This window comes from Botrytis sinoallii (genome assembly GCF_014898435.1).
Source record: "Botrytis sinoallii strain Bc 23 chromosome Unknown BSIN_001, whole genome shotgun sequence".
Lineage (NCBI taxonomy): Eukaryota > Fungi > Ascomycota > Leotiomycetes > Helotiales > Sclerotiniaceae > Botrytis > Botrytis sinoallii.
The window spans coordinates 74,372-102,121 of NW_024066028.1; the positions used below are offsets into that span (position 1 = coordinate 74,372).

General features: G+C 44.4%; 7 protein-coding genes across 7 annotated transcripts; 5 read left to right on the forward strand and 2 right to left on the reverse strand.

Moving 5' to 3' along the window:
- Window positions 1-1,953: 1,953 nt before the first annotated feature.
- On the forward strand, window positions 1,954-4,639 carry EAF02_000023 (uncharacterized protein; the record flags this gene model as incomplete). Its single annotated transcript, XM_038896071.1, has 4 exons — window positions 1,954-3,006; window positions 3,059-3,098; window positions 3,151-3,551; window positions 3,613-4,639. 4 exons carry the CDS (start codon window positions 1,954-1,956, stop codon window positions 4,411-4,413), a joined length of 2,295 nt encoding a protein of 764 aa, XP_038762930.1. The 3' UTR covers window positions 4,414-4,639.
- Window positions 4,640-4,830: 191 nt separating this feature from the next.
- On the forward strand, window positions 4,831-6,784 carry EAF02_000024 (uncharacterized protein). Its single transcript, XM_038896072.1, has 3 exons — window positions 4,831-5,179; window positions 5,252-6,002; window positions 6,055-6,784. The coding sequence occupies exons 1-3, from the start codon at window positions 5,016-5,018 to the stop codon at window positions 6,271-6,273; spliced, it is 1,134 nt and encodes a 377-aa protein (XP_038762931.1). The 5' UTR covers window positions 4,831-5,015; the 3' UTR covers window positions 6,274-6,784.
- Window positions 6,763-8,067, reverse strand: EAF02_000025 (uncharacterized protein). Its single transcript, XM_038896073.1, has 3 exons — window positions 7,548-8,067; window positions 7,092-7,413; window positions 6,763-6,980 (listed from the first exon to the last, which is right to left on the reverse strand). Exons 1-3 carry the CDS (start codon window positions 7,710-7,712, stop codon window positions 6,952-6,954), a joined length of 516 nt encoding a protein of 171 aa, XP_038762932.1. The 5' UTR covers window positions 7,713-8,067; the 3' UTR covers window positions 6,763-6,951.
- Window positions 8,068-8,400: 333 nt separating this feature from the next.
- EAF02_000026 (uncharacterized protein) lies at window positions 8,401-10,666 on the forward strand. Its single transcript, XM_038896074.1, has 5 exons — window positions 8,401-8,836; window positions 8,891-8,919; window positions 8,973-9,395; window positions 9,461-9,545; window positions 9,799-10,666. Exons 1-5 carry the CDS (start codon window positions 8,795-8,797, stop codon window positions 10,060-10,062), a joined length of 843 nt encoding a protein of 280 aa, XP_038762933.1. The 5' UTR covers window positions 8,401-8,794; the 3' UTR covers window positions 10,063-10,666.
- A 1,279-nt stretch (window positions 10,667-11,945) lies between these two features.
- On the forward strand, window positions 11,946-15,336 carry EAF02_000027 (uncharacterized protein; the record flags this gene model as incomplete). Its single annotated transcript, XM_038896075.1, has 7 exons — window positions 11,946-12,726; window positions 12,852-13,579; window positions 13,640-13,763; window positions 13,816-14,240; window positions 14,396-14,730; window positions 14,789-15,045; window positions 15,191-15,336. The coding sequence occupies 7 exons, from the start codon at window positions 11,946-11,948 to the stop codon at window positions 15,334-15,336; spliced, it is 2,796 nt and encodes a 931-aa protein (XP_038762934.1).
- A 7,721-nt stretch (window positions 15,337-23,057) lies between these two features.
- Window positions 23,058-25,500, reverse strand: EAF02_000028 (uncharacterized protein; the record flags this gene model as incomplete). Its single annotated transcript, XM_038896076.1, has 3 exons — window positions 23,058-24,230; window positions 24,296-24,402; window positions 24,438-25,500. The coding sequence occupies 3 exons, from the start codon at window positions 25,498-25,500 to the stop codon at window positions 23,439-23,441; spliced, it is 1,962 nt and encodes a 653-aa protein (XP_038762935.1). The 3' UTR covers window positions 23,058-23,438.
- A 1,023-nt stretch (window positions 25,501-26,523) lies between these two features.
- Window positions 26,524-27,225, forward strand: EAF02_000029 (uncharacterized protein; the record flags this gene model as incomplete). Its single annotated transcript, XM_038896077.1, has 4 exons — window positions 26,524-26,634; window positions 26,734-26,785; window positions 26,841-27,046; window positions 27,181-27,225. The coding sequence occupies 4 exons, from the start codon at window positions 26,524-26,526 to the stop codon at window positions 27,223-27,225; spliced, it is 414 nt and encodes a 137-aa protein (XP_038762936.1).
- Between the last annotated feature and the right edge of the window lie 525 nt (window positions 27,226-27,750).

Genomic DNA, 27,750 nt, shown 5'->3' on the forward strand with positions numbered 1-27,750 from the left:
GAAGAACATTCGATAAAACAAGACCAACCCGTCCAGATGCATCAGTCCAGAAGGAAGGACAGGAGTAGCTTTACTTAAAAAGCACATATCAATACAATTAAGATACCATACTGACCCAGCCTACTACGACTCAAAAACTTTCTTTCTCATTGCTTCACCGAGTGGCACTCTGGAGGACATTGATACGCGCTCCGATAGGACCGTCAAATCAGCAGACGTAAACCTTTTGCTCTACATTAACTTCTCCTCGTACAGTCATGCCATAGTAGTTTCCAGTGCCCTTCGGGTTAGGCAGGAAGTTTAGTCCTAGAGTAGGCGTTTGTATTCCGATTCAGACACTTCAAGTCTTTCAATGACTCAGATTGCAGTTCAGATTTGAAAGGTAAAGAGAACATCTAAATGCAGATACACTCTTTCAAAGATCTGAATAGAGTATTCATGATGGATGAATGGCTCCGTGACTTCCGAACACCCTTGCTGTCGACTTGCAGCTGGATTATCGAAAGCCTTGAAATGTTTCATATTGACATCTAGCAAAACAACATGCCAAGCAATCTCAATAACACAGATTCAAAACTCCAAGCAAACGTTTGAAATCTCCAAGGCTTAACCTCATGGAAGATTGGACAAAGTATCCTGAAACGATTTAAGATATAGTAAGAGGTGCAAGAATAAGTTTTGCAATCCCGAGGTCGGGCCACTTTCCGGAGTGTTAGAAGTGCTACCAAGATCTCCTGAATGATTTACAACGGCAAAAACTCATTATACCCACGCAATGACATTTCCGGAAGAGGACAATCCTTCATACTGCCCGTGGAAACATACGGGTGGTCAAGTTGAGCAGGTAGTGGTAATGCAATGTATCCATGGTTGTATGGGTAGTACTTTGCACAGTAATTTTGTGATACAAATCTTCTTTTGGACCGATGTGATAAAAGAAAGATCATATTACATATATACAAAGCCTCAAAAAGTATCAATGGAATGGTCAACTTTAAAATTCTCGAAATTAGTCGGTGTTCCTGAAATTGTTAAGTGTTGACTACCTTCACAAACCACAATCAGGAAGCCCTCGCTAATCCGACCAGAGACTCAACCTAGACACATAGTAGTCCTCGGACATTTATTTAATAAACTACGATGGCAAATGGAACGTGAAGAATAGATTCTCATATTGCTAGATCTAGTTGATGTAGATGAAGATTCATTAAGATGTTGTGAAAGGCTAGTGATTTAGCATCAAAGTGGTTGTCCCTGACTCTGACTTCAATGGAATCCAATGAAACAGCAGACATTAACAATGCGACGCTACACGGGAAAATGGTTTAATATGTGTTGAAGTGTATGCCAATGTAATATCACACGGACTTGTCTACCATATCATTCACAGCAAAGAAACCATTCAGCTAAAAAGGTCTTGACCGGAGCATTGAAAGTAGTTGAAAGGAAAGGAAGACTTCTAGACGGTTAGAATATAAGTTAGGTAATGATGATAAAGTAGGTACTCTAGTATAATAGTATCTTCCCTTGCATTAGGTGATTAGTTTATGTTATATTGTTTTTGGAATGTTGCCCCTTGTACCTATACAATTGGCACTTCCGAGTGGTCTTCATTTAGGCCCAGCCACAAAATACCTCTTGTCCCCTCTCTTCTCTCTCTCTCCTTCTTCCACTTCTTCAATACAACCTTTTGACCACCACCACAACACCACAAATCGTACTCTTACTTCGTTATATTCAACAACGTCGCGATTGTACCCTCATAATTCTTTGATGTCTCCAATATTCAGTCAATAATTTTATCACCAAGAACCTTGCATTTCTTACTCATCAGTTTTCGCTGTTGAGCAGAGAGAGCAAGCCACAGCCTGGTGGATCCTACTCGTCAACTTTCGCGTCTTCTCCATAACATACATTAATGTTACAACAATAACGCGACACAATCTGATCAATATGTTTTCCAATTTATTGGATAGAATGGGCGCATCGTCTCGCTCTTCTAGTAAGCACGAAATAACGCGTGCCCCTTCATCGGAATCAATCGATACTTCAATCACTGTCGACGACACCTCAAACTTAAATTCCTCTACATCTACACCTCCAACAAGCATTGGAGACAATGTTAGTGTCACTTCTGCCACCGGCAAGCCCGAGCCCATTGTCGACGAGGCATCAATTGCACCCGAACACACAGATAGACGAAGTCAGCGAGCACGCGCAAAGGTCGGAACCTACAATGCTAAGATTCTTGCCGGCACAGCCGTACACACCCCCAAGAAATTTTTAAAGGACAAAAGCGCTCCAGATAATGAAGCACGGCGAAAAACTATATCAGGCGGCGAATTGGCTGATGCATTGGGTCCGGCAAGTGCGTCTGCAGGCACTGTAGGAAAGAATGCACAAAAGTTGGTCAGTGAGGGAATTGATGCTCTGGACTTGTCTTGGTCAGTCAAGAAATTGCCTAATTCAGCCAGCAAAATCAATCACAAAAGCCCTAAAAGTACTGCTGCTAAGAAGGAGGATCTTTCTCGAAGAAAGTCTTTACGATCAACACCTGGCGAGAAGGCGGATGGGCCCACGAAGAAGATTAGCTTACTAGGAAAGAGGGATCGAAAGGAAATGGAAGGAGGTCTTCAGAAGGCAAAGCGGGAGCTCAGAAACCTCGCAGACACGAAGGAGTTTGCAAAAATCGAAACAGAGCCCGTCGTATTGGAAGTCTGGAGTAACGGAAAGCTGGTGAAAAAGGAGTCGGCAAGGAAGAAGAAGAAGGCAGAGGAGGCCCAATCTCAAGTCTCCGAGCCGGAGCCTACCAAGACCCCAGCAAAGAAAGTAGCGCAAGGTAGAAAAGAGAAAGCTTGGTTGACGAAGGGGCTCTACGCGGGACAGGATCCGGCCAATCTTGACTGGTTCAAATCTTCTGGAAATACAAAGTCGGCTTTTAGGTGGACTGGGAAGCCAAACAAAGCCCTGCCCTTACCCTTGTGGAATGGCCAAAGATTACTACACGTTGGAAGAGATTTTAAACTGCCTTTTGACATTTGTGCTCCACTCCCACCAGGGCAGCCTAAACCTACCGAGTGGTACAAGACTTTCTCATAGTAAGCTTTATGAATTCAATCGCTCTTATATATTTGCTAATTTTTCTAATAGATCGATTCATTGGAGAAGCTGGTTCAATGTGGAAGAAGTCAAGCTTGTTTGATAGTTTCTTCTCCAAGTGTATCTGTAAACCCGATGCAGGTTGTGATGAAGATTGTCAGAATAGAATCATGCTTTACGAGTGCGATGATACCAATTGTGGCGCAGGACGAGACAGTTGCACCAACCGTGCATTCGCTGAACTCTTTAATCGTCGTAAAGGCAACTCGTTCCGAAAAGGTGGCAACAAGTATGAGATTGGCGTTGAAGTTATCAAAACAGCTGATCGTGGCTACGGAGTTCGAAGTAATCGCTGCTTCAACGCAAACCAAATTATCGTTGAGTATACAGGGGAGATCATCACTGAAGACGAATGTGACAGACGTATGAATGAAGACTATAAAGATAATGATGTAATACTTACTTCCTTCAACTTTTCAGTACAAGCTCATTTGGCTAACTATCATTCAATAGTGTTATTACCTAATGTCATTTGATCAGAACATGATCATTGATGCGACCAGGGGTAGCATTGCTAGATTTGTTAACCATTCCTGCAGACCAAACTGCAGAATGGTGAAGTGGATTGTGGAGGGCAAGCCGCGAATGGCTCTGTTCGCTGGCGATAATCCCATTATGACTGGTGATGAGCTCACCTATGACTACAATTTCGACCCATTTTCGGCTAAAAACGTTCAAGCGTGTCGCTGTGGCAGTGACAATTGTCGCGGTGTATTGGGACCTCGACCAAAGGACCAAAAAGTCATCAAGGCCACCACCATTAAAGACGTTGTTAAAGCTGGCCTTAAGGCCGGCAAGCGAAAGCTTCAACAGATGATTGGTGATGACGAAGACGACGAAGACGTACAGGTTCAAAAGAAGCGAAAGACGAAGACGGCCACAGGAGTCAAATCATCCATATCTAAAGCTACCACAAATGTTGCAAAAACAGTCAAGAAAACGGTCTCTTCACAACTTTCGAACGCTCGCCATGTAGTTGGCTCTAGCAAGAAAACAATCAACGTTAGCCAAGCCACAGCCGGCTCACTCAAAACATATGGAAAGAAGCAGATGAAGCTCTCTTCAAGCAGCAAAAATTTAACTATCGTTTCGCCAGAGAAAAGTCTCAAGGGCAAAGAAACGAGGAGAGAAAGTATGACGAAAAGTATAGCACCAAGTAGGCGTTCTACTAGACGATCCAGCGAGTTTGATGATGCCAATGAGAGTACGATTCGAGTTGTCACTAACTTTGAAGGAGAAGAAGAAGAAGATTAAATGAGGGACCTGTAACCACGATAAACACAAATTTTGGCTGCATTGTTAGAGGGTGTTGCTGCGCGCGGGGGGAAGGGGGGTTGCTAGGTTCGGATTGGACACATGGACTTTTATCTTATTTGGGCTGCTGGCATGGCTAAATCTTCAACGACTGGCGTATGGCATCTTTTTGTATGAATATCTTCTAATAGTTCCTCAACATCAACTTTCGGGATTTTTGCTTCAATTTTGATCCACCTATCTCTGAACCGTGAATGAAAAAACGTCTAATCGAGTGAGAATGCACAATTAGCATAGATTGCATGCAGCCGAGCCGAAGCCAGCCCGCCTATCTAATCGAGATTTTAATGCCGATTTTCTATCCACCGCCTTTAGAGAAATATTTCCAAAGACATCATAGAATTATCAACTCTACCATAGGGACTTCAAATCATTTATTTTAATCAAACAAACTTTGGTCAATTTCTTTTAATTTGCTACCATCGTATTTTCTGTTTAACATGATACCATTTACATAATATAATCAGCCCCCAAAAATTATAAACCCCGCCACAGGCCAGAGAGAAGAGAGAACTGGGAAAGTTCTCTCCACAGATACATTCATGAACACCACAGAGGATCGTAGCAAACGCGCACTGCACGAGCTGCATTTGACACAGTCCAGAGAAAATGGAGATCTAGGACCTTCACAATCAGGATACGTATCAAAAGTAGCAGCAAAACCCGTCCCAGTTGCTAAGTCATGGGCGCATTTTGTTGCTGGAGGGTAAGATTTGCCCCTCCATCATTTTAACAATCGATGCTTTAAGTTCCAACACTAACATATTTCTGACTATAGTGTTGGGGGAATGACAGCCGCAGCTCTCACAGCACCTCTCGATGTTCTAAAAACACGCTTGCAATCCGATTTCTACCAAGCACAACTGGCGCAGAGTCGTCTGGCCAAGGGGATTTCTCCACATGCACATCTCTCGCCACTACGTAGCGGACTTTTACATTTCCGTGAAACTTTTCAGATCCTCGGGTCAGTACATAGACTTGAAGGATATCGTGCACTCTTCAAAGGATTGGGGCCAAATCTTGTAGGCGTGGTTCCTGCGAGGTCAATCAACTTTTTCGTCGTGGGCAATGGGAAGCGAATATTAGCGGGGTATAATGGTGGGGTGGAATCAGCTTGGGTGGTTTGTCTTGCGGCTGCCGCTGCTGGAATTACGACGAGTACGGTAACAAATCCTATCTGGTTAATCAAAACTCGATTGCAACTGGATAAGAATGTGGCCGAGAGAGCAGGGGATGTCGGGAAGAGACAGTACAAGAACAGTTGGGATTGTATCAAGCAGGTTGTAAAGGGAGAGGGAATACGGGGCTTGTATAAGGGAATGAGTGCGAGTTATTTGGGTGTTACCGAAAGTACGTTGCAGTGGGTTTTGTATGAACAGATGAAGAAAAGCTTGGAGAAGAGAGAGGAGAGGATAACCTTGAGTGGGAAACCCAGGAATTTCTTGGATCACTCAATACAATGGACTGGAAGTCTCGGAGCAGCAGGGTTTGCAAAACTTGTGGCAGCACTTGCGACTTATCCTCATGAGGTGAGCTCGAGTTTACACTTCTTGCTAAACGATATGCTAACAATGTGTGTAGGTTCTACGAACACGCCTAAGACAAGCACCTTTAGATCATGGACGTCCCAAATATACAGGACTCGTTCAATGCTTTAACCTCGTCTGGAAAGAGGAGGGAATGGCTGCTCTATATGGAGGCTTAACGCCGCATCTATTACGAACAGTGCCGAGTGCTGCCATCATGTTTGGCATGTATGAGGGAATATTGAAGCTACTGGAAAAGCCAGCTTCACCTTGAGAAAGGTACGGATGAACGAGGTAGATGTACAACACATGAATAGGATTTTACGATGGCGTTTGTATCAAAAAAGTGGCACATGACGACTATCAGGACTTATGGTATCTCACTCTAGGCAGGATCGGTTACATGCAATGTACATTATGAAATCTATGGCGCTTTGTGGAAACGGATGTGGGTTGATAGATCATTGGCATGTTGTATCTATATATATACATTGGCCATAGTAGGGTGGACATTCCGCTCCAAAGACTCAAATAGACAAGAGCAATCTTGCAGAGGCAATAAACACAGGTCTATGATGTCAGACATTTTCTATCGTGCTTGATTCTGATATAGCTGATATAACAGAACTTGCAGTTAATTGCGCAAGCAACCATTTCCCCAGAGTGGTCAAATGCAGCCACCCACCAGCTAAACGCCCTTGGTATATGTGAGAGAATCGAAATAAAACTACAGCTAACCCCCCCCTCTCCCCCCCTCGCTCACCCCATTTTGAGTACTAAATTAACATGCTCCCATTTTTATAAGCTATCTTATCATATTTCAGGTTTCCTGCATTGTAGCTTAGGACATTGTTTGTACCATTGATATCGTCTTTCCCATGGTATACGGACGTCGTTTCTTGAGTTTTCGTGGAACAATTTGAGTCTTCACTTCCAAATTCTCCCAACGACTTCACCAAGCATTTCGATCCCAGTTTGGATCTGCCACTCATAGATTAACATAGCTCCTTCATTGTCAAGTGATCCCATTCCCTAATCCGAAGCATCGGAGATAGAATAGCAAATTGTGTCACGAAAACGAGAGCCACTCACCCTGTACAAATCCAGCCAAAACCTTACTACCCGTCTGCAAGAGCGGATGTCCGACGACAATCTGCAAGAATCGCTCCAGGCCCTCTCTGCGATGCTCAATCACATCGTCGCTAAATCTGTTGGTGAAGACCTTGCCGGGTAGAGGGGGGATGGTCACGCGCGCACTTTCGCGCTCCAAGAGGTCGCGGAAGTATTCGAAATCGCTGTAGCGGCGGCGGACGGTCGAATTGCGCAGCTTGAAGGCGGGAATGTTGGTGCTGCAGTTGATTTCGTAGTCGGTGTACATGCTGCGGCCGATGCCGTGGGTTTGGGGATCGCGAACCTAGAGGGGAGGGGTGAGTTGGTGGTTTGTTTGATTGTGAGGGGGCAGGTGGGAAGTTGGAGGAGGAGAGAGGGGTGGGGGTTGGGATGCTGGTGTGGTGCTGTATAGCATAGAATGGGAATGGGATAGCATACTTCTATTTCGAGAAAGTTTTCGGGAGGTCCGTAGATTTCTTCGAAGCTTTGTTGACGGGAATCGGGCATCGCCTGCATGGCAGATGGTATGCTAGATCTTCCTGGAGACGTAGGACTTTTCGGAGAGGTGTGGCCTGCGACGGGCGATTGAGTTGATTGCGCCATTTTTGAAGGGTATCGAGATGCGATACGGTGATGTAAAGGGTTTGATTATTTGATTATTTGATTATGCAAAGAAATGGATGGAGAATATGATGATTTCTTTTGTTCTTTTCCTTGATGTGACGTGATGTTATTTTTGTGGACGAATTTGACTTGTTGACTCTTGATTATTACCTAGGTTGTTATGTTATGTAGGTGGGCTGGTAGGTAAGGAAGGTTATGCACTTCTCGCACATGCGTGCATCTGAAGTATTTGGGTACACGGGCGGAAGTTTACAATCGGAATCGGAATCGGAATCGGAATCGGAATAGGAATGGGAATGGGAATGGGAATGGGAATGGGAATGGTGATGATAATGGTAATGCTACAAAGTAATACCAGTTGATTATTGGAAGGGACCTGGTGGACCCATTAGAATTGAGAAAGGCGTCTTCTTTTCGTGGTTAGGGTTTTGGTGGTGGTGGTCGTGGGGCAAATTATTGGCTTTGGAGCTTTAGAACTTTGAGATTCTTGGATTTCCCCTCTTTTACTATGAGAGATGAAGGAGGCAGGAAGGAGAGATGAGGAGGGGGGAGGGGAGAGGGGGGAAGGGAGAGGGGAAGGGAGAGGGGAAGGGAGGGGAAGGGAAGGGAGAGGGAGGATAATCAATCAATCAATCAATCAATCAATCATACCTTGGTATGTATGATATGATTTATACCAATCGAATGCAAACAACTCTGCTAACCCCTCCTTATCAACATATCAACAAAATCAATCAAGTAATCTTCTGGTAACACAAAAACAGTTGATGTAATCATTTTGTTTGTTTTGTTCTCTTTGGCTCTCGATTTCGATATCCATTTCCATTTCTATCTGGAATTTATTTTCCTTGTACGATAGAATATATCGATTTATTTGTCCATCTAGCATTCCCTCACCACTCAACCCTTTAACTCGAACATCAATCTTATCCCGTTGCTTTTCTAGCCTTTCCAGCTTTGCCATTACAGTTTATTGTGCGAGCGCACTCTCGATCAGCTTTTGTGATTCTCCCGGCTGAATTTCTGTGTTTGCTTCTCCTCGATAGTCAACAATATCCGCCATGGACGTTGCTAAGAAGTTGATACCATGGGCAAGGCCACTTGTGAGCACCATCACGACTAATCTGAATGTTCAAGACAGAACTGATTCAATATAGCTTCTGGTTATTCTGACTGCTGTAGCTGGGTAGAAAACTCCAAAATAACAATTGTCGATGGTCTTAGACTGATACTCGCTAGCTATGCATACTCACAAATTCGCGCCCTTTCCCTTCCTGTCTCCCAAGCTCTCGCACTATTTACGGTCGTCCTACCCCTCGTCACTGGAATATCTACACAAGGTGCCGTTGGATTGATCCAGCGGGCGAATAAGAAGGAACAAAATCAGCTCACGCTGCCACTAATTGCTGTTATTGGTTTCCAGTTGGTCTACGAAACTATTGTTGCTACTCTCGCCCTGACATATATGATACCACCAAAATCATTACACTGTGGGCTGGAAGATGCATGGCATAGTCTATTCAGTGCAAAGGACGATAGAAAGATAAGTGCAATTCAAGATGCGTTGAATTGTTGCGGTCTTCATTCTATGGCTGATATGGCCTCGCCGATCAAGAATCAAAAGGGTCCCGGGAGTTGCGAGGCTTTGACGGACCGCTCACAGTGAGTTTATCACTCCACTACCTTATAATGACATATTCAAGATATCAATCTAATTACTCCCACAGAAGCTGTTTTGGCCCCTGGAGACAAGCGGAGCAGATAAATGCTGGCCTACTTCTACTTGTTGCCATCGTCATTTTCACCATCAAGGTACGTTTCCTTTCTACGGTATCAAAACATCCACCCCTTGGGTGTATGCTAGATACGATAGTCTCATCTATCAGTCGTGCTTTTATGTTACGAGGGGCGAAGAAGTTCTACATGCTTCACCAATGTTCTCAAAACTTTCAGCATGCATAAAAAGTTATTTATGCACAGGTTATATTGTACCATTTCGCTGGGAACGAAAGGCATTATTGCGGCTATTAAAAGATATTATACATTTTCTGACTTCAAAATACAGGTGGTTTCTATCATTAATCTGCTTACCACCTCCTTCTGGAGACGCTCGTACTGGTCTCGACCCATTCACAGCATAACGAGTGGTGATACCGAAGCGCCAGAAGAAGACAATAGGGCAGAGACAAGACGGCTAATCGAGGAAGGCGATGATGAAGAAGAATCTTACCGAGATGAACCCACTCAAAGACGCCTCTCGGGACTGAATGGTTCGGGCCATGGCCAAGGACCAAGAGTCGAGCCTTCTCGCTTGTCACAAAATTATTAGGCAATCTCGATATTTCAAGCATACAATAAGCTTAAGAATGAGATGCATGAGGCTCAACAAGAATCCTAGTATCCTGGTCGATAATCTGGGGCATTTATCTCCACTTGGGGCAGTTTCTGATTTGTGTAAGATGATTGGGGCGGATCTGGGGAAAGCGTGAAGGGTGATGAAGGGCGAAAACGAGAAATAGCTGATGATGACATTGAGAGACATATTTTCTGATTTTGGTTGTGACGTGATATGATCAGATGGCGCCATTTACATTTATCCTTCCATTTTATCCTACAATACAAGTGCATCTTGATATAAACTCTCGAAACACTTCACTTGGGGCGTAATCAAAATCGGTACTTTTATCCTGATGGTTCTGATATGAATCCTGGCACCTACATGATGCTAATCCCAAACACGTGATTACGGGCGAATCATTAGGCTGAGTGAGGAAGGGTATATGAGGGTATCTAGATACGACGAGCACTCCATAGAAGAAGTATCGAAAGGTCGCTGATGGGGCCATTGGAAAGATAGACAGACATACCTGAAGCGATAAATTTATTTTTGGTATAAATACCCATTTTCCATATATTTTATATGTCGAGAGAAGCCCACGAAAGCGCTGCAGGCGATAGGGAAATTTGGAAGAACCAACGAGAGAAGCGAAAAATTCAACCGGTTCAGTAGAAGTGCATATTTTAACTGCATACTCGGCGTTACATTGCAGCAAGAAGCGTGATAAGTTCTACTCGGTGAGCTAGATTTGGCAATCGAGAGAGCTTTTCCCATTTATTTTCACCAATGAAGGGATGGAAATCATAATAAATCATAAATATTATAGGGTTACAACTTTACAAACACATCTTTTCTTCTTTTCCCACCCCTCAATTTTTGGGGCTCTGTATCGCTTCCATCCCATTTGCTTGTTTGCAACACCTAGATGCGAGATGGACAAACAAACACCGCACGATTTTCAAGTTCAACCCATCATATATCGCTTATCTCTTGGAAGGAACAATACCTCTCTCCAGAGCCCAGAATACTGTCGACCTTTCGTTAGCAACTTATCTAATCTCCTCAACTTACTTAAAACCGCCTAACATCGTGATACACAAATCAAGATTGCAGCATTCCACATTGTCCATCCCACCCGGTTCTTGAAGAACGTTTTGTGTATCTATGTATGTATGTGTGTGTGGGCGGGTGGGTAGGTAGGTGGGTGGTTGTTTATATTACATATGTACAACCAAGTGTTTCCCGTGTCCCCACGAGTCCCGGTTATGGTCATGGTCATGGTCTTGGTCATCTCCGCATAATGCAGATAGTGCAGTGCAGACAGAACAGACCATATACACCCCAGGTCAATCATCCATCCATCAATCAGCAATCATTCATTCATTCATCATCCATTCCACCACCAGTCCACTACATCCCGTATCTATAGTGCCCTTTGCTACCCCGAAACAAGCCAAAGCTTTTAATAAAAAGGGTTTTTTTCTTCCCTTTTCTGCATTTTGCACCGCTTTTCTCATATTTCATCCAGTATCAAAGAATAGGTTATCGTTTGTGGAAATAGATAGCCTCGACAAAAGATCTTCGATCGGATCCTTCCTTCCATCCCTCCCCTCGTTCTTGTAATCTCTATTCATCTATCCATCTTTCCATACATACATACATACACACACACATACATACCTACATACATACTGGCACGGTCCACGAATCCAAGGATGACTCTGGCTCGAACAGCTTCACCGCAATGCTTCTGATATTAACATTTCATTTACATTTCGAAAAAGGTCCTGGATAAGCACGCACGTACCGCACAGAATTTGAATAAACGAACAAGAGGAAAAGAATACCGACAAAATACCTACTACACATAGGTCATGATTGAAAAGCCCACTTCTCAGAGGGCTCGGGCCGAGTGGCCGAATCCGATCTCACCACAAAGGGTTCGAAAGAGGCCGCAACAGCAATCGTCGCATACTCAGCGCCATTATTACAGTCCCAGTGCCTCACCGCCTGCATCATCACACTCACACTCACATTCACCATCGTCGTCGCTCTCGTCGCGATCTAGGAGCTCGTCCTTGCGACATAATCCAAGTTACCATATCCGTCTAGATACCCGCCTAGACAGGTTAGACAGGTTCTCGCCGGCGCCCAACTTTGACTATTTTGAGTACCAGGCCGCGATCAATACCTCTCCTTCGTCGTCATCAATCATTGGACATGTCGCTGGTGTTACGACTGCTGGAGATGGAACTTTGAATTTGACGGCGCCTCACACCTCACTTCCGGATGCATCATGGCTGGCCAATTTCTCTACAGGGCCTCTGAATACCATCCCAATTAGCCCCGATGATGCTGTGAGTCCCGGATACTCGACATACATCGGAACCAATGGCGGTGCTTCATTATCGCTCCAGACCGGAGCTATGCCTGGACTTTCCATGCCATGGGATATCGTGAATTCTACTACACACCTAACTGGACCCTCGGATTTTGAAGACATTTGTATGTCAGAGGCTAATGTGGGAAGCTATGGGAGTCATGGAAGTATGGAACTGGCTTCTGCTTCTGCCGTCTCGGCCACATCCGACACATATGTTTTCCCGTTTGGATCCCCGGGAGGGTCGAGTCCATTACTTGATCTTGAGATTCCTTGTATGTAATGATTTTGCTTGCCGATCTTGTCTATCTCACATGTGCCCGTTCTGGGATATCGTGTCCGGACGTTTTTATCTTGTCTCAATCCGAGGTCAACTGCTTTGCTGACGACACTACAACAGATTATGTAAACCAAAACATGATGGTCGATCAAGCGATCCAACGCGCCCAAAATATGAATACCTCATTACCTGCTACTTCCACATTTTCCTTCGATAATACATCTACTTCCCTAGATTGGGGGTTTAACATGTTCCCAACAGAGCCTATAGCTCCTTCAGTAGCCCCACTACTTGAAGCTCCAAACCTACTTCCGAGAGACAGATACATACGTTCACAAAATCCCTGGAATTCGCACGATGCAAATGGCAATGTCTTCAACGAAAATCCTAACACCAACTGCGTCGCATATGAGCCCGAGCCAGCGCCGTTAAATTCCTACGAACACGAGCGATCTCCTTTATCCTATGAAACATCATCACCTGTGGGTAGCGACAGATTAATTGTAACTGCACATGGCCAACCAAGCCACGATGTGTATGGGCCAGAAGCACCAAGACATAATTGGTTTGACGAAAGTGATACATCAACCTCTTATTCCAACACTTTGTATACTCCTTCCCATGGCTCCCCAGTATCACACCACTCTCCACACCCACCCGGCTCGCAACCACCACTTTCACCAGACGACCCGACCCATCATTCGCATGTTTTTAGCGCGTTTACTGAGCCGCAAAAGAACAAGGTTACGAGAGGCCGTGTAAGGCCGCTAACAGAAAAAGAGAAGCGGGAGGCGAGAGATGTAAGGCAAGCGGGCGCTTGCTGGGCTTGCCATCTCTCTAAGATTAAGGTGCGCACGAGGGTACAACTATCACACAAAGAGATATTTTGCTAATTGCTTTTTGTCTAGTGCTCACCATGTTCACCTGGCTTTCCTTGCGAACAGTGTACCAGGCTTTCTGGAAAGAGAAGATTTTGCCTCTTACCATGTTTCAATGATCCAGTCGAAATGCTAGATAAGTTCTTAGTACCCGGTATGCTCTCTACGGTAGCTTTGGTGGTGTGCTCATTCTAACAAATTTATAGAAAGTCACATAAGATTGTACACAACTGAGAACACCAAGAAATTCATCTCGAGAAACGCAGAAGCATGGGGAACAGATGAGATGATAGTGCGATTGAGCTGGGGCTACCGCGTTCCGCTAAAAGTTACCGTAGTCTCTCTATCAGTACGAGGCTCGACTTCGATTTTTCGATATCAACATCAGACGTATCTCAACGCATCAGGTAGACCGACATACACGAAAAAGAAGAGTCCACCACTTGGCATTCCGCTTATGTTGATGGAGGAGACACAGGAAGAATATGCTCGATATATTAAGAGGATTGTTCAACATGATCTAGATGAATATGCAAGGATAGCGTATGAACCTGAGGAATCAGATATTGCGAAACGTTTGCTCAAGACAGTATGCCGGTTTTATATTGCTGGTGTGGAAGCCAATGATGAGGTAAGGCATTTCTCTTTCAGACGGTAGTCTTCTTGCTGCAAATTTGTCCGGTCTTGGGGGTGTACTCTCTTGATCTTGCACTACCGGAGTTAATTTCTGTCAAAATTGATAATCCCAACGTTTATTGTAATGGTCCTGATAGCTGACAGCCACAGTATGAACTCCTCCGCGAGGCCTTAGAAATACACATTGCTTGCGCCATACTTGAACGAAGCTTGATCCTCGACGGCGAGTCTACAAATTTGGTAGAGGGGCGCCTGAGAGAAGATTTCCCACCAGAATCTTCTCCAAGATGTGCTTCCCGCCAGATCAAAGTAGCGTTTTTCATATCTCAACAGGAAAGAATCAAAGAAGTCCTCAGGGAATGGGGTCAAATGATGTGGACTAGCAATCGCGCGACTACAAATGAACGAAAATGGGCCATTGGATTCAGCGTCTTACTCGTCTTGACTCTCGTCATGGACAAGACGTTAGGTCTTTCATATTGCAAGTGCGTACTTCTCCTTAATCCCGTAGTCTTAGGATCCGATGCTGATTCGTAACTGTAGTGCCGAATCCAGAATTAAACATGGTGGCAAAGAAGCAATCATTGAGCGTCATGATTTCCAAGAAAGAGTAAAAGTAACTCAGACGAACTTGTTCGAGAGATGCAAAGAAATTCTCCATTCCAAGTTCAAGACACGGAAAGGGGGTAAGGAGAGCTTCAATCCAATCCGTGACGGTGATGGTGCATGGCGTGGCAAAGTTATCGATGAAAGGATTGCCGGCTTTGTACACGACGTGAAAGGTGTGGTTCGGGATCATGGTATGTTTCTCCGTCTTTCTGCTGGCCTCTCCTCTCTTCACCGTTTCTTTCTGTGTCCGCTCGCCACCGACCGAGTTTGATTATTGGAAATTATTGTACGAAAGTGGTGATCAACCCTGAGACTAACGTTGCTTCAATCGAACAGAACCTCAAGTTCGGTCATGTAGAGTTAAGGTCTCGAAGATTCTGCGAGATGACCCATCGTCGTTGTCTCTGAAAGTCAACGAATCATCTTACACGGATGCGGCCCGGTTAGCCTGTGTATTTTTGGACGATTTTCTGGAACATTGAAAACCCTGAGCAATGGTTCTACCGGTAGATGCTAGGGATTATTTCCCGGATCGTCGGCAAATCGATTTTGGCAGATACTGTGGGCTGGGGGTTGGGATCGGATGGCCCGATTCGGAATGGAACTGGAAGAAGTAGGATGAACTGGTCCGGTTAGGAATTCTGGAAAGGATTGCGGAGAAGACCAGGGAGTTGACTCGCGATGTATCAGGAGCGACGTATTATTTTTGTACATTTGATATGATGATCATGATTTTGATGATGAATGACAACGATTAACGATTGGATTGGATGGGGGGCACAAAAGAAAAAGGAGTGGGAAAAGACAAGTGGGAGGACATAATTTCTGGGATCCGATCAATGAGAACAGATTAATGACTCGAAACATAAAATCTTGATGAAGTTGCATAAAAGTGATGTAAGTGGGTGATTGAGGAGGTATATAACGAGAAAAGCTTCTAGAACCAACAATACACCGAATCTAGACTTTCAGCTGAAGACAGTATAGAGTCACGATTCATGAAATGATGGAGTAAATTCACACGGCCAAGGATAGATACTCGAATTGTACCATATTGGAAACAATCGACAACTGATCAACTTCCTGCCTCATCATTGTCATTATTGCCATTGACGTGATTGACGAATGACTTGTTCAATGACATAGTGAATCTGGTGACCTCTAACCCATACAGAGGATAAAGGACAGCCAACCTCGAGGATAAAACCGCAAAAGAAAAGAATCCCTGAAGGACATCTCGGGGTGTATATTATTATTCCCTGTCGATCGAAACCCAGCAGACAGGCATGCGGAAAACCAGGGAGAAATATCGCAGACATGCTCTCGCATTCGGCTAGAGAGCGCAATCCACTTTGCCTAAAAGGGGGAGATTGGTGATCTTATGGGTCGGCAGTGGGAGAGCTAGCCTGCTAAAGGTGTAGATGATGGACAGAGCAGCGTGATCGATCATGCACTTCATTGTGTGGATAGATGAGAAAAGGTACGTAGGTGGAGTGGGCAGGGGAAGCACAGATCCATACCAAGGATTGAAGAGAGATTCGATTCATTCGAATCGTTCGAGAAGGGAAAGAGAAGCAAGAAGAAGGAGAATTTCGAAACAAAAGAAGATCAAAGGGGGTTGAAAAAAATAAAAAGAAGTTAAGAATAGTATATCGCAAAGTAAGTACGAAGACCCATCGCAATCCCAGTTCCAATGGTCCCCCCCCATGTTTATGAATTGAATGAGGGAATTCGGATCCACCGCCGTACCGGAAGACGGAATTCGGTGAGCGTGAGATGGATCGATCCCAATAACGAGATACCCAGGAGGTTTTAGAAGCACGAAGAAGAAACATCAACGCATGCGTAATTGCCACGATTGGATTTGCTTTGGATTGGGGCCGGGGGTTTTGGGAAGGAGAAGGAGAAGGAACGAAGAAGGAAAAAGAAAAAGAAAAAGAAAAGAAAAGAAAAGAAAAGAAAAGAAAAGAAAAAGAAAAAGGTGATAGAGAAGGAGAAGGAGATACAAGAAACAGGAAATCGAGAAACAGAGAGAAAAAGAGAAACATGGCAGGAAAAGATGTGCAACACTAAAGTGTGAGTGCCGTACAAAAACCCACAGTCTCTTTCTTTAGCAAGTACCCAGTACATTGGATACAACGGTCGCGGAATGGAAGAGGAGGGAGCCGGGTTTGCTTCTAACTTTGAACTTGTAAGGCTTGCTTACTTTGGCCCGTGGTCGCGGATTGTGGTGCCGGACAGGGGAGATCCTGAGAGTAAATTGCACACTTCCCTTGTATAGTAAAGTGTACCAGAAATTCAATTTTTAGAAATGTTGGCTGAATATCTCTCCTATCTGGAAATAGAGAATCTTATGTCATCCAACTCTTGGGGATGTGGGAATGTGGTGGTGGTATGGACATTGGTGGATGATGGTCAAAATACATCGATGGCATCGCATCACGTAAGGCTGAGTTAGGAAAGCGAGGGTGGTGGGAGGGTGGATGGGTGGATGGGTGAGTGAGCGTGGTGAGTATGAGTATGAGTATGATTATGATTAGATTATGATCATGCTCATGAGTACGAGTATATTACGAGCTGTGTGTGTTGCAAAATGTAAGATGTAAGATGCGACATGTAAGTAAGATGGATTTGTCCATTTGGCCGTTAATCCAGCCGGGGAACTCGAGATGGAAGCCATTTTGACGCAGGAACAAAAAGTAATCGCATTGTAGAAAGGGGAAATTTACGAATGAGGGTGTGTGACGTCGATGTCATCCTCATAGGAGAGCAAAAACGTGGTAAACCTTGTCATGTTCAGCCCAGCCGTAGGGATTGATTTCATCGCGACGGTAGCACTGCACTATATGGTGATGTTGGTAGATGGTAGATGGTAAAAATGGTAGGCTGTGTTATGCGATTACATTTGTTTTGGTCTCGACCTGCATCAAACATGCTGTGTCATTGTTCGGTGAGCAACCTTTCTGGATTTGCAGGAACTGCTGGACTTCTGATGGGGCTCAATAATTTCATGTATCATCACGGCGGTGATAGTGTCGAGGAAAAGAAATGAATATCAAATCTTGGTTCAGTTGCATGCGAAGTGCAGATTCACGAGTTAGCATACGAGGGAGGGCATGGCACACTCCTCACCGAGATGATCGCCAGTATGATCACCAATATGAATGTGTATCACAATAATCCCCCCAAAGGCGAGGCAGCTGGGAGAGAGGGCGTAATCCTCATGAATCATGATACCTTCCTTTTTTTTCTTCTGTGCCTGTTTTCGATGCATTCCAAGGTGGCCTGCGAGAGGTACTGGCTGACATGGAGGCTACACCGAAAAGTAGTTCTACGGATATGCACAGCAGATGGTGGTTGAACTGACAGACAGACAGACAGGCAGGTCGTGATACTTGGGAAATCTCATTGACAGCCCGCCCCCACGGAGCACCAGAGGACCATAAGGCGGGAAGGAGATCGGATTGCTTTGTCTAACATTAGGCTATGCGATGCAAATGTGATGCTGTGATGCTACTCGTATGCAATGTTGGGTGGTACACGTTAGGTTACAGTAGCAATGGAATGTGAGTAAGAATTGCCCGATCTCCCTCGGTGTCGGCGTCGGAGGATACGAGGAGGTATGGCATGAGTACTGCCGCAAAAGCAAAGAAACCCCCCGACCGACAAGAGAAGTGTCCATGGATTTTCCATAGAGGGCCAGATCGGATGGCTTCATGTTCATCAATGCGGACCAGCGGTACTGTAGACGCACTGTGGACCCTCAGAATTGGATCCGTACAGACTACAGAGAATGGAAAGTAATCAACCCTTGACAAGAAACCTGGAACGCGACAAGGAAACGAATGGATGAAGGGATGAAGGGTCTAGAAATACAAAATGCGAAACATTAATCGATCAACCACAATTTTGTTAGAGATGATTGAAGATTATTGGACATTGAAGATCCAACATGGATCCAACACGATTGATTTGATTGATATTCTCGTTTGCTCACCCTCCGTCAAACAGACACCCAATATGAAATGTCCCAGTCACAATCACAATCACAGTCCCAGTCCCAGTCCCAGTCCATCAGTTCCAGTCCCCCCCAGTCCCAATCCCCCAGTCATGGGCTGACGCATCTGGATTAGATGCTTTTGCTTTTACCATCTACAGAGTAGGTACCGTAGTTGGAGAGATTGGTTTGATAGATTTCTAATCCACTGTACTACCCCGTAGATTTTCATGTTTCTAGAACAAATTTCTAAAGAATCTATTTAAATGATTCCTAATTTGGATACTGTGGGATTTCCCCAATAAATTGGCTGAGACTTGGTTTTGCTTTCTGGTTCCGGTATCCTCTTTTCTACTTTGGGATATTGTCTTGGAGACCGTGGGGTTCATTCAATGGCTCTTTGGTCGATGTGTGTTCAAGATTAGCTATAGTTAGTGACAACTTACGAGTAAGTCTTCTCTTCCATCTGGGTCCTCTTCCATCTAATCCATGAACTCTGTCCCATCCAGATCAAACAAATGACTCTACCATGCATTCCTGCCCTTGCAAACTAGATTCGTTGCACTTCCTTTTCCGTAAACGTCGTCCCTTATGCCTGATATCATCATCCCAAGGCTGCAGGTATACGGTACTTTCATTGCGAAGCTAATGGTACGGTACTTCGGACCCTTTCCACAGTGTGCATACTCCCTACTCCCTAGAACCCTGGCTCAGAATGAAGAGTCAGAGCAGGCGCCTTTTGTGGCTATAATTCGAACTGATGGTTACCAACAAACATGGGGCGAACCGTGGCAAATGGAGCTGAGTGAGAATAATGATAGGTTAAGAGACGCCCTCCACCCTTGTCACAGTCACTCTCCCCTTGGATGGGCGCCAGGCAGTTAGTCGCTAAGATGTCAAAAAGGTACCAAGGTTCATAATCTGGGACCTCTTTGAGTCGTTACAGTTAGTCAGGTTGCAAGGTTCCAGATATTCCCAGAGATTCACATTTGGGAACCTTTTTCATACGTTTCTCAACGCCGAGCCTGTAAGGTTTCTCCCAGCTTTGACTACCTCAGTCATACTTATGACGATGCTGAGTTATTGTCCTATCTGTGCCTGGAAATGGGAAAGACAGCCTGGATGGCCTCCTTGTAATCTTCTCCCTATCTGAACGTAGACACCGATCTACCATGGGGCTCTCAGCCACTATCCAAGCATGGCCCTATGCAGGTGTTTTGCATGTTGTTGCTATGTATAATAATATGATTGTGATATCTTCAGAAAAGACTTATATACATTAAGCTCAAGATACTTAAACCCCCAGACCCCTCTCCCCAATTCGTTTTTGTTTCAGCATTTCCAACTGCATCAAATATCAGATATAAACATCCTCCATCCCAACATACTTTCAAAGTTATTACTTTACATTTCAAACTCATCTCATATTCAATATCTTCGAACATACATAAAACACTCTCCAACCCTCAAAGACCAAGTACATCCACCAATATAATATCCATACCAACCAACTACCTCCACCAAAAATGTCTACCGAATCCTTCCCAATCACCAGTATGTGAAATTCCTTGTTCATGAGATCCTTCTTCGGCAGTTATGGCTTATAGGATTCTCCATTCCATCTATACATGTGGTCGTTGCTAATCGTTACTTTATAGACTCCATCATGGCATTCAGAAGCCACCCAAGAGACAACGATGATGATGACCACTAAATACCTCATTATCTCTCTTGCCCGGTGTATCTACAATGGACTGAATGTTAGTATATCCTCATTTTACTTTCTCTTTTCCTCCCAATCAATTTGGTACTTTGGACACTTTCCCAATGCAGACAATTGAGTACGAAAGTTTCGGATCGTCAAGACGAGGCTGGAACCTTGAGCAAGTGCAAAAAGGTCTCAGACTCAAAGCCCTGGTCTTTTATTAGATTCTTAGTGGCCCTGAGTAGATGAAAGCTGCAAGATGTTGCAAGATCGGAATATGCAGCCGAGGCGGTACACTGCGTCACAGTACTTCTTAGCACTTCTCTACGGAGGACTCTTTTCCTGTGACCAGATAAGCGACCCTTATCACATTCATCAGCCACTTCACGACAAGCAAGTCACAAATGCCCCTTTTCGCAATTGATTGTATAGTCGATTGCAATTGGATTCCATTGCACTGCATTGTCATCTGTTGCCCCGAGATGCCCTCGTTGCCCCAAAATGCCCTTCCCACTTCACTACTCTTGGAAAAGAATAAGTAAACAGGGCTCAAGGGGGCATACGGGGCATACGGGACATCAGGGACACAAGAGGATAAGTGTCAAAGAAGCAGAAACTCAAAAGCAACAAATATTAATTTTGAAGATCTGAAAAACAAATTAAACTAATTAAAGTCTTATCAATAGATAATCCCGAACTTCACCATGTAGTCAACAATCTCAAAGCCCCCCCTCAAATTTCGATCACGAGTACAACATCAAATTAAAGATCGTATTAGACATACACCAGGCATCATTACCTCACCGACCTCCCCGACCTCACCCCCACACCGAAACGAAACGCAACGATATCAGATTCGCAAAACCAAAAAATCCCTACTTCTAATAGCCATAGCCCATTTTCAGCCTTGCTCTCGCGACCGAAGTCTTCAATTCTTTCATTTTCCCCATCGATATCCCTCCCGTCAGGTTCCCCCTCAGCCCCTCCAGATGGATTGTCTATCTGCACCGCAGACGAACTCAGCACGTACCGAGTACCAAAAATCCACAGCACAATAAACTCCCTGGAGTGGCTCAGCACAACAACATCACATCATCCAACGTTCAGCCCGGACCCTGCGACTTAGGCTGCCCTCTCTCCATGCAACTCTCACCAGTCTTCTCACATCCTCGCTCTTCCCCGATGGAGAATGGAAAGAAGCGTGTCATCATTACTCACGATGCATCGCCGTTAAAACCTCCACCATGCCCAAGATCATGTACGACGGCATGTGAAGCATTTCGCGGATGCATTTAGAAATGACTCCTTCCTCGAAATAGACGAGCTGGATCCCGGGGGCTGACATTTTCTCTTGGACCCCGTCCTTTTCGTCCTCCAACACTATGGTCAGGATACGATGAATGTATCAACGTTATTTTCCTTTGGGCGTTTTTGATTGGGAACACTGGGACTTATTTACTTTAATCATCTTTTCTGGAGTCATTCGGCAGCGAGCGAGCGAATCGTTTTTTTAGAATAATTTCCTTACACCACACCCCCCCTTTTCCTTTGTTTGTTTGGGTACATCAGGAGCTTGGAAGGACGGATAAACGGTTATAGAATTGGTGGGACATGGATATGGATATGGAAAGCGACTCTTACAACGTTAGCTCTCGCGGGCGCCCTCAAAAACTGATTTTGGGTGGAGTATTTTCTCACTCTCTTATCTTACGACGACAAAGTCTGCAGGATGTGTTTCCTTTTCGCTATGTCTTATTAGTTTCCTTCCAAAAGAAGAGTCGCAAGATCAAATGGGAGGATTTATGTATTTATAATAGACATTCCTATCTTGTTATTGTAATGCCCTTTAGGTATTACTGTATATCAATCAAAATCATGTTAATCAAATCAAATCTTAATGAATGATCGAATTATGTTTTGGTTTTTGGCGATTGAGTTTTACTTTTACCTTTGCGCGGTGCTAAGAGCATAGAGCGCCTGCCCCTTCATTATCTCGCCAAATTTCGTGGGGATGGAAAGGCCTAATTTCTACTTGCATGACGACTGGAATATCTTCTAATGTGATGCATTAGACTGAATAACTTTCTTGCACACAATTTAATCACATGTTTCAACATATTCACTTTAGCACTGTTCACTTGGCACCATGCATTCCATTACCACGCACTCCATTACCATCCTCGTTTCTACCCCAACCTCCCATTCACCAAAAGAAGCTCAAGCTTCTTTCTCAAAAACATCAGACCGCAAACTACCCAGGCTCCCCTATACCTCCTACCTAGGTACCTAGGTACTTATCCAAGACAACAGAACTTCTCACCTTAGAATCACGAGTCGAAGGTCTTACAGCCTATGCAGGTATTACGTAGAGTTTATTTCCTTAACTGTTTCACCTTACTGTGCTGTTACACTTTTTTCTCTCGTAAGAATGAAATACCAAGTAGACAAGAGTTATATCTCGTGACATCCTATCAGGAAATGACGATATCGAAAAAGGTAAATCTTCATGTCATGGAGTAAATTAGGTATATTTGTATAATATGATAATAAAGGCCGTCTCGAGATATCAGCTATTTCTCTTTTTGTCCATCTCTTATCTCACCTCCTTCCTATAAGAAAGTAAAATGTACTACAACCTCCAGCTTTCATCAAAATACTCTCCTCTCATCCCTATCGTCGGCCACCGCCAGCAGTGACTGCGATTCGATGATTCATTTGTATTATCCTCTCTTCTGCTCACCTCATATATTCTTCAAAGATAATACAATATTAAGTACAAGTATGATCCCACCATGGTAACATAAAAATGCAAGGAAAATAGGTATCTAGCGTCAGTGCAAAAGTCAAAAAGTGTTCCCGTCCAGAACACCCAGCCAAACTCCTCAAGTCGTCCGTCTCAAAGATGTAGGTCCTTGAAACCCTTCCCCTTCCGTATTATGAACGTTTTGCAATTCCATATTATTTCCTCCATCTTGAAATTCCTTATTGATAGGCGCCGTTCGTTTTCCCCTTCGCTCGCCGAATCTTTGATCGCCTTCTTCGTATTTCCGTTTGAAATTTAAGTAGGTTGGAGGTCGGGGTCGACAAAGTACAGCAATCCAGTTACTAACAAAACTTCCCTGGGTAAATGGACGATGACGATCGTTCTTGATGAATTTGTGTGAATTGAGATATTCTCTTGTTGTCTCACCTCGACCCATAAGGAAGAAATGATACACCATCAGTGCGGCTGGGTATGGTGTAGCGAGGAGGCCATAAATGAACATTGCAAAGGGGACTCTCCAATAACTTAGCGAGGCACCGAATGAAATATCTTGTTGATACCCGTAAACAATAATCTGGGCTATACTCGCACCTAGGAGGTATGTCCCAAGAAGTGTACCCGAAGTCACAAATACAAAAAAGTAACGATAGTTTCGACGCCCGACACAATTATTTAACCAGACACAATGATGATCCTGTGTCTCGATACAATTATCACAAACTCGACAATGGTGCCCTCTAGGTGGTCGCCAAATGTTACAAGTCTTGCAGTATTTCGTAGGCACTTCCATTGCATTTGTGCTAGATTGGGCCGATTTGATCATAGTCCAATCATTTTGAGTTGGCGCCAGTCGAAGAGGATCTTCATCCTCTTCTGCTGGAGGCATTGGGTGTAAATTCCGAGGTAAAATCTAGGAACATTAGCTTTGATCAGATAAATTTTACAGGTGTTGAAAGCGCGCTTGCAAGTACTCACTCCAGGATCAGACACAGAAGCATGTATGAAAGAGGACATGCAAATGTAAAAAATGTAGGCGTACAAAACAGGCACCGCAGGAGAAACATAGTACCATAAAAACGGGGCTGAGAACACAAAAAAACAGGATTGAGGGAACTACAACAACAATCCGTGGCAATGTTGATGGGTCTGTGCCGAGTATTTTGCAGCCTACCTCCCCAGCAGAATACCGTGTTACCTGTGAAATATTGATGATTTTTACCAAGGTTTGGAGTTTGCATGTTCCTGTTTTGCGCATCCACGGGAGTAAATCCTGGTGAAGAAGCAGCAGACGAGAGCTTTTCTCGGCCTTGATTGCTACGACTCGGACTGGGGCTTCCAGCAGGTCCATCGTTTCTTGTAGGCATCAAAAAATTGGAATGAAATGACCGTGGAGATTTGGGAGTCGAAGTGCCGTTTTTGTAACCTTTATCAATGTTCAGACTCAGCCCTTTCGTATTCGCTGGGCCTTTCTGCAAGGGGCGGACACTATCTGCGAAACTTCCAGCTGCATGGCCATGCGTAGGACTTGCGTTTGCGGTACCTCTATCCACTGTTCCTAGCTCTGTCACTTCGGTACCTCGAGATGGTGGCAGAGGTAAGTCTGCATCTTCGGTAATGATTTGCTGAGGTATAGTAATATTCGAATGTACGCTCTGCCTCACACTACCTCCATCCAAAGAGCCATCTTCACCAAACCCTTGCTGTATAAGTGTAACTGGTCGAGATCCTCCTCGTTGCGCTTGGAGTCTCTGAGAACTCATCGGGCGGAAGAAAGCATGGGCACTTAGAGATGGTACGTGAGTCTTGCTTGTAGAGCTTGGAGGTCGTCCTGGTGTGCTCCCTCGTTGCGCCATTATTCCTGGGATATAGCCTCTTCGAGCTGGGGCAGCTTGTCCAAACGTTCCTCTGGAAGAAACAGCCGTGACTCCTGTGTCTGGCCTTGAGGTTCCATCTCCAGTCTGTATGCTGTGGCGCTGGCTTAATCGTTGACTTTGCGAAACTGGGCCGGAAAAGGTATCTGTATTATCTCCATCTTCGGAAGCTATATCGGTCATTCGCGATGATAAAACGCTCGCGCCATCTCCGATTTCTGAAGGCGCAAGGTGCGGGTTGGGAAAGGTGTGATTGTCGTTATCTGTGGAATGAAGGAATTTGGACGAAGAATTGTCCCGGGAAGTCATTTCGTATATCAAAATCGGTCCTCCAAAAGAATTCTTCTCTCTGTCATGTCAACACGAATAATGGTAGTCGGTCGCACAATAATAGAAGTGAAGGTCGTGTGCCGTGAGCCAGTTTGCAAGTTGGCGAGAAGCGCTTCAAGAATTAATTTTATTAAATATCTACTCTGGCTGTGTGTGAGGGTATTGAGGATTATAAAAAGGTGGATTCCGAGATAAAAGGACTGGCTCGAGACTGGGTAGGGAATAAAAAGGTAAAAGAGGTTAATTTTAAGGAGTGTGAGAATTGGATCTTAAGTTTCGATCTTAATTGTAGGGTTCAAGCATTACATACTGCAGTGTAAAGTAGGAAAGTGGTAAAGTGAGGCGTGAAGAAGAAAATAATTAAAGTTACAATTTACAAGGAGTGTAGAGTGCGGGAGTAGAATGCTCTCGAGTTGGTGTGAGTGTATGTACGTAGTAGGAGCGTAGGTAGACTGGTGGACAGTGGACAGGTTAATAGCGAAGTAACGCACGGGAGCAGAAGAAGAGGAGAAGGTTTGTAATACCGGCCGCCGTTGTGTTGTTTTTGGAAAGAGAGGGGTCCAAGCGTCGGGAGGGATTGAGAGTGAAGTCTGCTTTCCGCTTTGAAGCTTGAGAAGTGGGAAATGGCTGATATCAATTGGGAAATGAAGATTCATGGACAGTTGGGGAAAAGGGTGATGGTGATATGATGGATTAAGATTGAACATTTATACCTATGAAGCTATCCTCGTATAGCCAGTTCATTAGATCATTCTCTTTATATATAATTTTTCTGCAAGGAAAGAGAAGCATTCACTCCCGACAAGCTTCAATTGTACAAAAGTTGGCACATTGGGGACCTTCACCAATCAAACATTGCATATTCTCGACCATCGGCACGTGACGCTGGTGACATAATCCGTGAACATCTTCCGCCAAAACATCTTGGAAATCGCATCGGACCATTCCTAGGATAGATTATTGCTCACCCGCGATACAACATCACACCCACTACTTTCAAAAATGTCCGCACAAGCAGCAGCAAGAGTCGGCGCACAAGCAGCCAAGTCTGCAGCAAAATCTGCAGACAGCCATGTTCTTAACAAGGGCGCAAAGAGAGATCCCGAACTCTACGTGAGTGAAACTACACAACGCATCTGGCTTTACTGTAGTCCTATTTGTTCTCCGCTTTAGATGCTCCCCGAAGATTTGACTAATCCACATTTTGCGCAGGTTCTCTTCGGCGTCATGGCCGGTGCCTTTGGTTTGGCCGGCTACTACTTCGGTGAGATCATTTTCTTCGACCGGTACTGAGCATTCTAATTGACTTGTATTATCAGGTGGTAAACCCACTTCAGCTACCTCGGAAGCTAAAGTAAACGTCGCTCCTGGTACCATGCCATGGCAGACTGAGAGCTCCAAAGGCGATGCCGCCAGACAGGACTTCAAATACCAATACCACCCAGCCGGTGACCCAAGAAACCCACCAAAGGACGCACCTAGCGCATTGCACAGCGTTATTGTTCCCAATGTTAACTTGCCAAAGGTAGGTTTCTTCTCCCCATCTATCCAGCTCACAGAACACCAAGGATTATATACTCCTGTTCATATACGCGTGCCATTGCCGGAGTCTCCTAGGTTCTTATTTGCTATATATCTATACTAACATACTGTCTCCAGGAGCTACACGAGAAATACAACAAGTGGGGTAAGGACGGATATTAGATCAGAGGAACAAACGCAGATTGTGGTGGGGGTGGTTGCAAGACTAGACAGAGTTGTACATAAGCGGAAGAGGTTATTTGCTGCATTGAACTCTCATTGTTAGACTTGGGGACAACTTTCTGATTTGCGTCATCGCTTAGATGGAACTTTCGTGAAATGTCAAAATCTTTCCAAAGCAATTCGTTCGTAGACAACTAACACTTACATCCTATGTCCCATGCCTATCGACGATCAGTAAAATTCGTGGTTGCGAAGATTGTTACATCAAGCATTCACATCACTAGGGATACACCTGGGCATAATATATTAAGTTCAGCCTTACGAAGACGTTCCACCAAATGTTTTACAATAGCTTTGGCACAATGTGTAAGGATTTTCCAAAGTACTTCTTGATAGATATGTATGTACTGAAGCTAGTTGTTGTTTTTGTGAAAAAGCGCATTCATCCTATGGGAACTCACATGTTCGAAATTAGACAAATGGTCAGATTGGAAAGGCTGAGGCTGAAAATTTGATTGATTGATT